This window comes from Patagioenas fasciata, chromosome Z, assembly GCF_037038585.1.
Source record: "Patagioenas fasciata isolate bPatFas1 chromosome Z, bPatFas1.hap1, whole genome shotgun sequence".
Taxonomy (NCBI): Eukaryota; Metazoa; Chordata; class Aves; order Columbiformes; family Columbidae; genus Patagioenas; species Patagioenas fasciata.
This window is the reverse complement of record NC_092560.1, coordinates 55,649,764-55,663,276: the sequence shown is the minus strand read 5'-3', so window position 1 is coordinate 55,663,276 and position 13,513 is coordinate 55,649,764. Positions and strand designations below refer to the sequence as shown.

The 13,513-nt window shown below is 36.0% G+C and overlaps 1 protein-coding gene across 2 annotated transcripts in view; it reads left to right on the top strand.

Annotated features, from left to right (window-relative positions):
- Positions 1–13,513, top strand: part of IPO11 (importin 11) — a 93,997-nt gene that overhangs the window by 32,510 nt on the left and 47,974 nt on the right. For both annotated transcript variants that reach the window (XM_065861418.2, XM_071802482.1), the window contains exons 17-23: positions 83–188; positions 3,996–4,122; positions 5,207–5,240; positions 5,423–5,463; positions 6,537–6,653; positions 8,044–8,157; positions 12,118–12,233. In XM_065861418.2, coding sequence (XP_065717490.1) covers positions 83–188; positions 3,996–4,122; positions 5,207–5,240; positions 5,423–5,463; positions 6,537–6,653; positions 8,044–8,157; positions 12,118–12,233 — 655 coding nt within the window. The remainder of the gene's footprint in view (positions 1–82; positions 189–3,995; positions 4,123–5,206; positions 5,241–5,422; positions 5,464–6,536; positions 6,654–8,043; positions 8,158–12,117; positions 12,234–13,513) is intronic.

The window sequence follows — 13,513 nt, the reverse complement described above, 5'->3', positions numbered from 1 at the left end:
AACTTAAATTAGTCTGACTAATTAATACTAAAATCATTTAGTATTTAAGCAAACAATAAGCATAAATATATATTTTTCCCAGTCTTTAATGCAGTTGGACTGGCTGCGTATGAGCTATTTGACAGTGTGGATTTCGATCAGTGGTTTAAGAATCAACTGTTAGCAGAACTACAGGTTTCTCACAACAGGTAAACACCTTAGCTTGTTATACCTTCGTTTAAATATGAACTGTTGATACAAATCTTTTAAGATACAATGTCAAGTAATTGCAGACTTGCAAAATACTCAACATTTAGATGTATCCAATAAATGAGCAGTGTTATGAAATAAATATTGATAGCTGATACAGTCACAGAAGTGATAGCATTCATGAAATTTTCTGTTTTACTGTGTGGCAGATACTACCAGGGTTGTGTAAAAATAATATGAGTGTCTTCTTGCAAGTATTTGAGTTGACTAATCTTTCTCAGGACAGCCACCTTTGCTCACTTAAAGAGAGATATGTAGGCCTTCTGAGACCCCAGAGGCCTTCAGGCAGCAAAGGCTAACTGCAGTCTGTGGAAATCTCTGTAAAACTGTAGCTCAGCCAAAAGAGTGATTTGTTCTTCTCTGCTAGTTTCAATACATGCCCTCTGTAGTGCTCTTCTGCTGATTTTGCCAGCAATGAAGTGAGGAAGTGAGGATTTGTGTAGTGTTGTAAAGTGTGAATGATCACAGGCTGGTTCTACATCAAAAGTATTACATGGCCCATGTGCTGGGGGTTTCCTTTCTCACCAAGTTTCCCTTCACTTGGATGGCCTTCACATGAAAACCTTTGTTTTGGTTAGTGGATGTCATAGGATATTTTGAAAGATGCTTTTGGCATCTCAGTCCATGTCTACAATTGCCTAGAAGAGTGTTCCTCCCTGTTCCTGAAACTGTCATGCTTCCTCGGGGAAGGACAGTAGCTGCTATTGTATGTGCTAATGCTTATCTGATGAGTTCTCAGTCACCCTTTGGCTCTGAATAAGTATTTCCTGTTTTTCTTATGAGTCATTGGCAGCGACCCTAATGGTCTTTGAAGAATTTTACTATTTCTTTTCTTTGTATTTGCCATTAATCTTACCACACGTAATTGTTAACTGAAATGTATACTAATTTGTTTGCTAATACCCTTAGGAGCTACTATAAATTGTAAATGATTTTCCATAATGGCCATCTTTTCCAAATGCCAGTTATAGACACTTTCTTTACAAATACAGTTCAATTTAAGGTAGAGTGGAAGATCCTGGTGCACTTAAAAATACGAAATGCTTCTTTGCATTATAATATACTTCTTAAAAATGAATTCTTTACTTTGGATATCTAACCTTACTTCAGAGTCACAGAATAAGTGCTACATTTGTTTACCTTTTTCTCATTACTTTTTTTTTTTTTTTTTTGCATGATCTCAACTTCATCTTGCTTTTACCAGTGGCCAAGTACTCTAACAGATTAAATGACAGAAGAGCAGGAAAAAATGAGAGATCTTGTATATATGATTGATCCTTTTTTTTTTGTTGTACGTCCTCAGTATTGATCTCTGAATAAAGCTGCCACAGTATTTGTAGCTTCGGCATTTTTATACCATCCACCCATATAGCATTAAGTAAAACTGAGGCAAGTCTTCTACAATTGATAGGGTTGTGTTTACAGTAGGGAAGACACCTGATCTAACCATTTGGTTGGCATTTTTGGTATCTCAGGATGAAATTCCTGTGGGGACAGAAGCTTGCAGTAGAAGTCGTCTGGAAGTTTGAAGCTTCATTTGCTTCAGCTGCTTCTACTGTCAGCAGTGCTGGAGACCACCATGGCAATAAGGGAGACTATGGTAGTAGTTTGATTGGAGTGCTGCTTTAAAAACAGCTTCAGGAATATATATGCCGATTGGAAGACATGATCTGCTGTCCTGCAGAATGTCCCATGGTGATTAGCATACTTGTTCACAAATTGGTTCATGTCTGGGAGCACAAGCCTATGCCTTGTCAGCAGTGACTGTAGTTTGCTGTGTTTTGTGTTCTTTGAATGTTTCATTGTCTGTTGATAGTGAGACTGTCAGCTGTGGCCATAGCAGTAGGAGAAATATAGGATTAATGAAAAAATATTCTTAAAGATATTTAGAAACATTGCATTGCAAAACTTATCACTTGCCATGGTAGCTAGTTTTGTACAGAGTAAGGAGAAACTTTTCCATAATATGAAAATACTTTACTGAATACAATTTCTCACAATAATTCAATCTTATAACAACTTTTCCTGCTGAGAGAAAGTATCAATGTCACACTTAGTACTTTGGTATCAAGTGAGATACTTTGGACTTGGATGTCTGAATGCTGTACAGACCACGTAAAGCTACTGTCCTATGACTATTGCTGCCTTATTTTGGAATATGGTCACTTTTCCCATGAGATCTTTATGTCCAGCAGGCTCCATCTGCTTATACTTACTGTATGCTCTTACTGTAAAAGCTAGTGATGTTTTAAGAGGTGAGCTTTTCTCAGGAGTGAATGTAGAAAAGGTAGGACCTCAAAAATTAGCACCTATGAACAAACAATAACACCAAAAACCAAGCACCGCCCCCCAAAAAACAAACAAACAAAACCAGCAACCCAAAAGCACACTATCTTTTTCTCTATCAGGGAGAAAGAATTATAAAGATACATGTAGGATGTATGAATTGTACAACAGATGTCACCTAGGTTGAAAATCGTTTGTATGAGGAGAGTTATGTCATGTAATTTAAAACTTTTCTTTATGTGATAGTTGTTTGAAAACTATCCAACGCCGATCTCAAACTTCTTTTTTAATGTTCTGATTTTTGCAAGGTTATGTATCAGGCACGACCTTTCTAAGCATAGAAGTTGTATCATCACAGCTTCTGGAATAAATAGAAGGACATGTTAGTAAGGCACCATGTTGTGTAAGTTGTATTTCAGCATGGGTTGTTCATGCTTCACTGCGACTCAATAAATCTGAAGCAAAACTGAATTGTTATTCCTCATTAACTTTATGTTCCAGTCTGATGAACTGCTGTATACATGCAACTTCCACAACTTTCACATTCTCTGAAGTTGTGCTTTGTTAACTATCTCACGGTTATCAGAATGTTTAATATATCACATTTATTAAATATAAAGAAGCCTTGATAGCTTCAGTTTAAATTGCTGTCTTAATGGCTTACGTGACAGAAGTTCATAAAATGAAAAATACATTTAGGATAACGAAGCAAAATAATTTACTTGAAATTCTGTGGATGGGGTTCATCTTGCCTAATTTTATATGTCTGAAGTTAAACACTTAAATTTGAGCTGCTTTTGCCCATCAGTTTTTATAATCAGTGGAGAAAAACAGCAACTCTATGGAATGCTTTTCGTAATCATTATGTTAGATAATCCAGCTCGTTGCCTTTCTGGTTCTTACTTCTTTGTATTGACTCGAAAGCTGTTTGTTTTGTGCCTTTCTTGCAGTAGTAGTTGTGCAAGATTAGGTAATGTCAGTTCTTTCTGAGAATAGTCTTAGACTGATGACACAAAATACTGTGGCAGTTGCTCTAATGCAGTACTTAAGTTTGCGTTTTTAAGTTGTATTAGACCTAACATTTTTAGCGTAAAAGGAATATCAGTGAAATTGCTGGAAAGTATGGTGATCACAGTAGACTCCATGGTGGCGGTAATAAATCTTAGATCTATTTGGTGGGCTATGCGCAAAATAAACTGTATCTCTACTGGGATCTTCAAGATTCAGTCATTTAAGATGAAAGTTACCTTTTTCTGACTAAGTTGGTGTTTACTGAGCCTTCTAGTAAAGAATTTTGATGAAAAAATTTCTTCATTAAAGTTGATCTTGACAAACTACATCTTCTGTTGGGGAATAATGTTTTCCTTGTGATTCTTAGTTTTCTTTTTTGAAGTAAAGTGTTCTACAATGGCAAATATGATGAGTTAATGAGTACATTTTTTTTCCCCCCACTTTTAAAGATATAAACCAATACGGCGACGAGTAATCTGGCTGATTGGGCAGTGGATTTCTGTAAAATTCAAATCAGAATTGAGACCTATGTTGTATGAGGCAATTCGTAACTTGCTTCAAGACCAGGACTTAGTGGTAAGTATAATAAGTGATGTTCTGTAAACACAGCTGAAACAGAAATACCATACCTTATGCAAATTTGATTGAGAACTTCACACATTGCTGTCTGTTGTTTGCGAATGAGAATCTGTTGGGAAGCTGTGGGGCTATTTAGTTGTTGAGATGTTGAACAATAAGGTCAAAGACATAAAAGAAGCCCTTAAGATAATCACTAGGTGATTACATCAGTGGGAAAATGAATGACAGTAGTGACAGTCTTTTTTTTTTTTTGTAAGAAGTTGTGAAGGGTCTGGAGAGAAATAATTTATAAACAAATGAACGGTTTGTGTAGATCAAACAGGGTTATTCTGTGACTAGTCCCTGCAGTATACAGTATTATTTTAGCATCAACAGTAGTTATGTGCTAACAGAACAGTGTTTATTGCTAAGCTGGTTGAGTACAACTCTGTGGTTTTAAGCTACAATTTCAGTAGACGAGCAGGTGAGGTTGAGTTGAGAAGCTGGTTTTGCGATCGTTTCTTCCTTTTTATTTTTACTTTTTAAAATTTTTAAACAGACTTAGCAGCCAACTGATAGAGCTACTCTGTTATGGTAGTCATAACATTTTTTTCAGTGATTCCAGACAGCTTTAGCAGAGCAGGATGTGTTTCTGTGTCGATCTCATGACTGTTTTTGGTTGACACTTTTGGAGCATCTGAACATCTACCAGGGAAGAACATGCTAACTTCTTGACTTTATATGAATCTGTGCTTTATAAGTGACAGCAAGCCATGAGATAATCCCAGGTTTAACTCCTTCTCTGTTGGAAGAGTTTTTATCACAGGCTACATTCTTGTTTAATTCTTTTTTGACCTTCATGAAGGTTTTACCTGAGTAGTTTCTCCAGGTGGTACCACTTTAGCAATGCCAAATAAACTGTGAAGGATACTGAAATGAAAATGTTTGTCTTGAACTAACTACATTTCTTAGAGAGTGACAGAACACACAGAATGATTCAATTGCCAAAACAGCAACTGCTTTGATATTGTCAGATATTATATTGATAAACAATATGCTTACTGGACATATGCGTGATACATCTTGACTTTTCTTCTTTCAGGTCCGTATTGAGACAGCTACGACACTGAAGTTAGATATCCTTTTATGGACAAAGATGTTTGATTAGCTCTCAATTCAGAGTTACTGGAAAATAAACAACTTTAAAGTTACACAAAAATTATAACAGGAAGAATTTGGTAATATCCATGGAATATTTGGTTATTTGAGTCTTGTATCCCTCTACAGTCTGTATTATTTTTTCTTAATGGTTATTTACCTGTAGATGACTTTGAGTTCAGAACTGACCAGTTCCTACCGGTAAGACCATTTATATGAACATATTCTGATGAGCAGATAGATCTATAGAGGAAAGAAGGAAAAAAATTCCAGTTTCATTTCAAACCACAGTATTTAGTAATCAGTGTGTGTGTGTTTTGGGGTTTTTTTTCAGTTTTCATAGGCCAAAACATGTAAAGACTCATACTGTTGTTGCTAAGGTTGCTGATGTACGATACACAAACAGGCAATTCAAAACGTGTTGCTATTATGACTATTACAACTTGATAGCATTGTGTGTAGTACTCTCTTTCTCTCTGTGTGTATATATATGTTTTACCAGATGCTAAATTTCTTCATGCTATGACAATATGAATTCTGTCTTTAACAAGTCTCTTCACCAATGTGACTTTCCAGTATGCCTGTTTCATACAGTACTTTTCAACCTACTGTTTCACACAAATATTAAATATAAGTGTGTGATTATATAGCACCTTAAAAACATAAACTGTCTTTGTCTCCTACATTTGCATTCTTTACAGTGGTCATTACTATTGTCATGAACTAAGCAATGAAACATTAAGCTGAACATACAACACTTATTTTGATCACTGAAACTTAGCAGGTGTTTTTTTCTTCTCATTTGATTGTGACTTCCTTGTTAATTACAACTCTCTTGTGAAGGAACAGAACAAAAATGCAGAGTGCATCTACACCGTTCAGTATCTAACTTTAATCTGTGACCCAAAAGCTGGAAGAGCGTACCTTTGCTTTGACCCTAACAAAGTGCTCCTTCTGGAGATATGCCCTTCAGCTTTATAGTGTTTTATACTTTCCCAAACATGAGAATGGCTTATGTTCAAACTGGATAACATTTGAACAGTTTTATTAAAGAGTCTCTCTGAATATTTTTATCTTGTTTTAGACAGTGATTGGTTAGTGTGATTGTCTAGTGTACCTTTTTCCCAATGAAAAAGTAACATTTTGCATACTTTGCAATTGTCTTTCAAAGTTCACAGATGTCTTAGAATGGTGAGAGTATGCAAAAATCACCAATTCTTGTCACCAGTTGTATTTTTGATGGTCTAATTTGTACTTATTTATTTTTCTTTCAGTATCTGGAACCCATGTTTACACTGCTCTTTCAGCTGCTTCAGGAAGTAACACAGTGTGACACCAAAATGCATGTACTTCACGTTCTGTCTTGTGTGATTGAAAGAGTGAATATGCAGGTATTTTTTTTTTTACAGACTTCAGTGCTAACTTTCTACTACAAATACAGAGGATGACACTTTGCTTTACACAAAAATAGTGAAAAATATAATTGATTAATAGACTAGTTATTGTTATGGTCAATGCTTGCATTATTTGCATTCCTTGGTTCTCTTGTCCTTTTCCAGTTCTCATTTATCTTTTTTGTAACGTGTTCTTGCTCAGTTACTGCTTTTCTTTATTTACCGTGTGTTTTTTGTATTGACTCATCTTTTAGAGTAGAAGGAAGGAGGTAGAAGTAGAAGGAAGACTTTTAATGCTTATCTTAATGCATTTCTTTCAGTTTTTTTAATTTTCACTTTCAAATCTAATTGTCTCATCTTATATCTAAACTAGTATTTTATTAACTCTTACATATTAAGAGACATCTTGGGGGTCAAAATGCTTCACACTCCCAGGGACTCTGCAGTTAAATTTGTAATCTTATCTTCACTGACAGGGATTACAATTGCCTATACAGCACTCTCCTAACTGTATGAAATGTTTCAAGTTCACATATATTTTTAGTGCTTTCTTCTTAGTGTTAAAATATATTCTTCAGCTAGAATGTAAAGAAATTGAAGATGCTTTTGCAGAATTTGAAAATGAACCGTTGATTGATTTTGTGTCAGGTTTTTTTTCAGTATTGCTGTATTAAGGACAGAAATAACACATGGTTTTGAGTTTATCTCCTCTTCCCACAAGTAATCCTGTCTGAGAGCCAAATGTAGCTTTCCTAATTGTCTGCTGTAAGAAAAGTCAACACAACAGCTAGAGAAGAAACAGAAAAAACAATTTGAGAAAGAATGTTTAAGTCTGTTCAGGTTAATTCCTATTTAAATAGTTTCGAAGACAAACAGATTAACCTTTTAGTATTGTAGAGCATCACAGAAAAAAATTAGGTTGGGATGAACTTCTGGACATTATGTGGTTCAACCCCTGCTCAAAGCATGGGTAACTTCAGAAGGTTATTCAGCGTAATTTTTTTTTTCATGGGACTGTTTCTGATGATCTTAAAGAATGCTGTTGTTTAGGACTCCTGTCTAAGTGAAGCATATATTAATATGAAAATATCTATGGCTATCAAATAAAGTATTGTTTGTTTTCTGTTTTCTACTTAAGCCTCATTGCCATGCACAAATTTTACTATAGGTAATATGTTCTTCTCAAACCACTATGCAGTCAAAAGTGACTTCAGTCACAGAGTGTGGAAAATAGTGTTTTAGGAAGAGGAAAGAGGAGTAAATCAAAGCAAAATCTTTATTTTTACTGTGACAAAAGCAGGTCTTAAATATTTCAGAAATTATGCTTGGGATAAATTAATGGCCTTGTTTCACACATAAATAAGTGAATTTGTGTTCTGAACTTCAGATACGACCATATGTAGACTGTTTGATTCAGTATTTACCACTCCTTTGGAAACAGAGTGAGGAGCACAATATGCTACGATGTGCAATTTTAACCACACTCATCCATCTTGTCCAGGTAAGGGATCAGAATCCAATAAATGTTGTCAGTATCTCTTCGAGTTCTTTCTCAGCCATGCCTACATGTATTCTGTGTTTATGTGTCTGTATAGAGGTAAAATTAAGGTATATTTTGGTTTTGTAGGCTATTTCTAAACATTTCTCAGTCTTATAATAAAAATGTGTTTCTCTGATAGTGAAGATGAGCATGGTTAATGTTAAGCACTAAACAGTTTTGTTTTCAGGGGATGGTATGGTAAAAGCAGTTCTTTAGGCAGATCTGCTTGTGTTTGTGGAGGGTTTTGATTTTGTAATCTTGGAATTAAATCTCCATTAATGACCTTATGTGAAAGAGCTTGTTCTGGCTCCCTTTGTTTCACATCCAGCATTAAGGGTCTTGATCTCTTCTTACAATTGTTATGTACAGTTCTGACTTGATTCTGCTGTGTAGGCACATGTTTCCCCGTTACTTTCAATTCAACTCCAGAGATGTGAAATTTCTATTTTGGTGTCAAACTTTCTGTAAACATGAGCCACTTTTAAATCACAGGCCAAGATATGGGCTACCACAAGGAGTTTCACTTTACCTGTTCTTGCAGTTTTCATTTTGATTCAGATTAACATCACGTGTTTAAATCATAACTGTTATTGTTACAATTTTTGCCATTACCTTTCCACTGCTAACCTCTGATACCTATATGTCCCTTTGCAATTATTTTTGCAACATTTTTTTATAGTGTGTGGAAAAAAAACTTTATTTCATCCCATATTAAACTTCTTAGCTTTATGATGTTCTCTTGTGCCTTGTACATATGTTACATGAAACAGAGAAAATACCAACTCTGAACCACTTGCTTTGTTACATAATCAATTTGTTATTTGTATTTCAGTCTTTTTGATGTTTTTTTTTCCTTTTGAGAATTTATCCATGCTCACTATAGATGTTTTAGCTATACTGTAGTATCTCGTCTTTCTAGTGTCCATTTTAAAACAGAATGGTCAGAACTATTTTAACGCCTTACCGCTTTTATGACTGTGACTTATAAGTGAAGTAAGTGACAGCAGTACTAAGAATAGCAGTGAACATGGTGATTCTCAGACCATTGTTTTTCTGTAGATTTTATATTTTATGTCTGTGTGGTGTAGCAAACTTTTCCTTTCTATGATATATTGCTTGCATTTATCAACATTAGGTCTCATTAGGTTGTTCATTCAGCTAAGTTTGTTTGGTTCACTTAGTATCTTAACTGTTCTCAAAACTAAAGGAATATAGATAACTTTTGGTCCCAGATTTTGCCATATAACATTAATTGCTATGTTGACTGACCTTGTATCTAATGGATATTGCTGATAATTTCTATTCAGATAAATGAGTTTTGACCTTTTAGAATCATAGAATCATTTAGGTTGAAAGGACATCTAAGAGCATTGAGTCCAACTGTAAACCTAACACTGCAAAATCCTCCACTAAACTAAGTCCCTAAGTGTCAGATCTACATATCTTTTCAACACCTCCATGGATTGTGACTCAACCACTTTCTTGGGTAGCCTGTTCCAATACCTGACAACCCTTTCTGTGAAGAAATTTTCCTCATGTCCGATCTGAACCTTCCCTGGCACAACTTGTGGCCATTTCCTCTTGTCCTATCACTTGTTACTTGGGAGAACAGGCCAACACCCCCCATGCTAAAACCTCCCTTCAGGTAGTTGTAGACAGCAATAAGGTCTCCCCTCAGCCTCCTTTTCTCCAGGCTAAACAGCCCCAGCTCCCTCAGCTGCTCATCATCAGACTTGTGCTCCAGACCTCCCAACAGCCTCGTTGCCCTTCTCTGCACTCTTCCCACCACCTCAAAGTCTTTCTTGTATTGAAGGGCCCGAAACTGAACACAGGATTCAAGATGCAGCCTCACCACTATTGAGTACAGTGGCCCAATCACTCTCCTAGTCCTGCTGGCCACACTATTCCTGTCACAAACCAGGATGCTCTTGGCCTTTTGGCCACCTGGGCACACTGCTGGCTAATGTTCAGCTGCTGTCAATCAACACCCCCAGATCCCTCTTTGCCAGGCAGCTTTCCAGCCACTCTTCCCTGAGCTTGTAGCGCTGCCTGAAGTTGCTGTGACCTAAGTGCAGGACCCGGCACTTGGCCTTGTTGAACCTCATACAACTGGCCTCAGCCCAACCATTCAGCTGGTCCAGATCCCTCTGTATGGCCTTCCTACCCTCCAGCAGATCAGCACTCCCACCCAACTTGGTATCATCAGCAAACCTATTAAGGGTGCACTCAGTCCCCTCATCCAGATCACTGATAAAGAGATGAAACAGAACTGGCCCCAATACTGAGCCCTGGGCAACACCACTTGTACTGGTCGTCAACTGGATTTGGCTCAGTTCACCACAACTCTTTGGGCCCAGCCATCCAGCCAATTCTTTATCCATTACAGAGTCCACCCATCCAGCCCATGAGCTGCAGCTTCTCCAGGAGAATGCTGTGGGGTATGGTGTCAAAAGCTTTACTAAACTCTAAGTACACAACATCCACAGCCTTTCCTTCATCCTTAGTAAGCAGGTCACCTTGTCATAGAAAGCAATCAGGTTGATCAAGCAAGACCTGCCTTTTATAAACCCTTGCTGACCAGGCTTGATCACCTGCTTGTCCTGTATGTGCTGCATGATGGCACTTAAGATGATCTGTTTAAGTAGTTTTGATTCTTGATGGTTATTTGCCTCTCCTCCCTGTTTTTCTATACATGTAAATATGTTCTCTAATTCCTCTAGAGGTTTACTGTAATACTGTTGCCGACAATTTTGAACTCCTTTAGAAATTTTTAGCTACTTGCTTTATCCAGAGATAATAGTTAAAATTACCTGAATTTCTTACCAGTGAAAGAAGAACTCTTGGTATGACTAAATAATCCTTAAACTTGAAATATGTAGAAATATCTGTGCTGTTGGCAGTAAAAATTCAAATAAGTTGTAATACATTCCTGAGAAAAGATTGACAAATAAAACCATACACAGTTATACTGCGTGCAGAATCCATGGTATTAAGCACTTCTTTAATATGGACTACGGCCAAAAGTAAAGGTGGACCAAAAAAAATTAAGCAAATTTCTGCAAGTTTCTTTTTCTTCTAGGACAAGTATGTTGAAATGAATAATTCCACAAAGAAGCCTTAACTGAGAAACACCAAAGAATTTTTAACTTAACAGTTTCTGAAAAGAATAGCCGTGCAACAGCTGCATTCAGCTAGCCTTAGTTCTCTTAAGTAGTAATATTACGAAACATTAAGTAGTTACAGACTTGAGAATTCCATTCTTTTTAGGATTATTTTTAATTTATGATTAGTTATGACAATAGTTATCTTAACCCATTTTTTTTAATAAGCTGTTCTTATGAAATGATTGTTGAAAAAAATTTTTACTCTGCATTCTTTGGAAGACATCTTTGTGTATGACTCATGGATAACTTAAAAAATAAATCACTGTCATCAGTCTGTGAATCTTTGTTTAGCAATGAAAATAAACCCTCCTCCTGAATCTCAGAATATGTCAAAGATGTAGTAAGTGATAAGGTTCAAAGAGGAATTGTTTTCTTGATTTTTTGAACATTTCATTTGGCATTTAGTTAGTTAGTATTTGTTAGAGCTGTGACTTTTCCCAAAAAGACAATAAACAGTGAATATTTTTAGTAATGGGTATTGTTTATAATTTTTTCTTCTAGACCAGCAAGAAAAAAAGAAGGCAACTACTTTTATTAAAAAACATACAGTTTTCTCAAGACATGTTGAGAGAAAGCTCAGGAGTATCACACTATATATTGTTGTTGGACCATTTAGATGCAAGTTCAGCCTTTAACTTCTTGAATGCGTATTTACAATATGCAAATTGAACACCATCAGAAATCTTTTATGTGCTGTTCTTCAAATGCTTGATTTGAGTGTTTTTTCAAGTATTTTATTGGGTTTTTATTTTTATAGGGCCTGGGAGCAGACAGCAAAAATCTCTATCCTTTTCTACTTCCAGTTATTCAGCTAAGTACAGATGTTTCTCAACCTCCACATGTCTATCTTCTGGAAGATGGTTTAGAGTTGTGGTGAGAATGTTTTTTATCAGTTTCTAATTTTTAAAATTTAATTTTTTTATCCCCAGAGGAAAAAAAAATCTTTTACAAATCTTTGATGTATTAAGAATGTATATGTTTTTGTTATCTTACCTTGACATTATCTGTATCATACCTTTGCTCAGAAGAAGTGAGGTTAGGAAGTTAATAACAGAAACACAAGTAAAAATAGCTGAGTAGATAATCCATTTTCTGGCAGTGAGAGAGAGATATAGTTCTGTTGTGGCAATGAACAGCAAGACAAAAACTGTAGACTCACTACAATGTAAATGCTAAACCAACAATTTGACCTGCTTGACTTTGGAAACAAATAACTCAGTGAATCTCCAAGCTGGTTGCTGGAAGAGATGGCAAGTTTACAGGAATAAGATGCAGAAGTTATCTTCCAGATCTCAAGCTATTTGGTGACTGAACATAAAGCAACAAGTGGTGCTGTGATTAGTTTACCATGTGAGTAATTCAATTGTTTCTGGTGTAGCTGACACTCTAGGAGGAGGAAAGTTAACCTGGACTGAGTTCAGCACATCTAATTTTTGCAGAATGGGAATATATTGAGTTTGTCATGAAAATAGCAAGGGATTTCTTTGAAAAATTGTAGATGGACATTTTAATTGCAGATGCTTAACCTATGAATGATCTGTTGTATTCAGCAAAACTAAAATTTGTAAAGGTATTGGTAGTGGGGGATCAAGTCAAAGTACAAGATCTTGACAAAATTTAAGATAGGGGCCTTTTTTATGTATCAGGTCAGAACTTTCATATCTTCTTCATAGGACTGATCATGAAATTGTTATTCTGATGCCTAAGCAGAACAATGTAAATGTGATACTTTAAGGCATCCTAGAGCATCAGTGGAACCAGGATGGAGCTGGCAGAGATAGCTGGGATGGCTTCCTGAGCCAAGAGCAGGGGAACAGCTAAGATACTTTACATGATCATAAATGTTATTTAAATACGGTAATCCCACACCTAATGTCTAGGAACAAACTGGAATGTGTTGCTGTGGCTTTAAGTATTAATTTAATTTATAGCTACTGTTTTCAAACCTCAAGATTATAAATTTATGCAAACAATACTGAGTATGTAGTTAAAAGTAGAGGTCTGAACTGATTGCCACCACAGCTGCTCCTTTGAGATGTAGAGTACTACACATGTTGTCCTTACACTGCGAATATTTCTCTTTACCCGCCTTCTCTGAGTTCCCCATTTCAGTACTTTGACATTCTCAGTGCTGCATTAGAGAGGTTAAATTG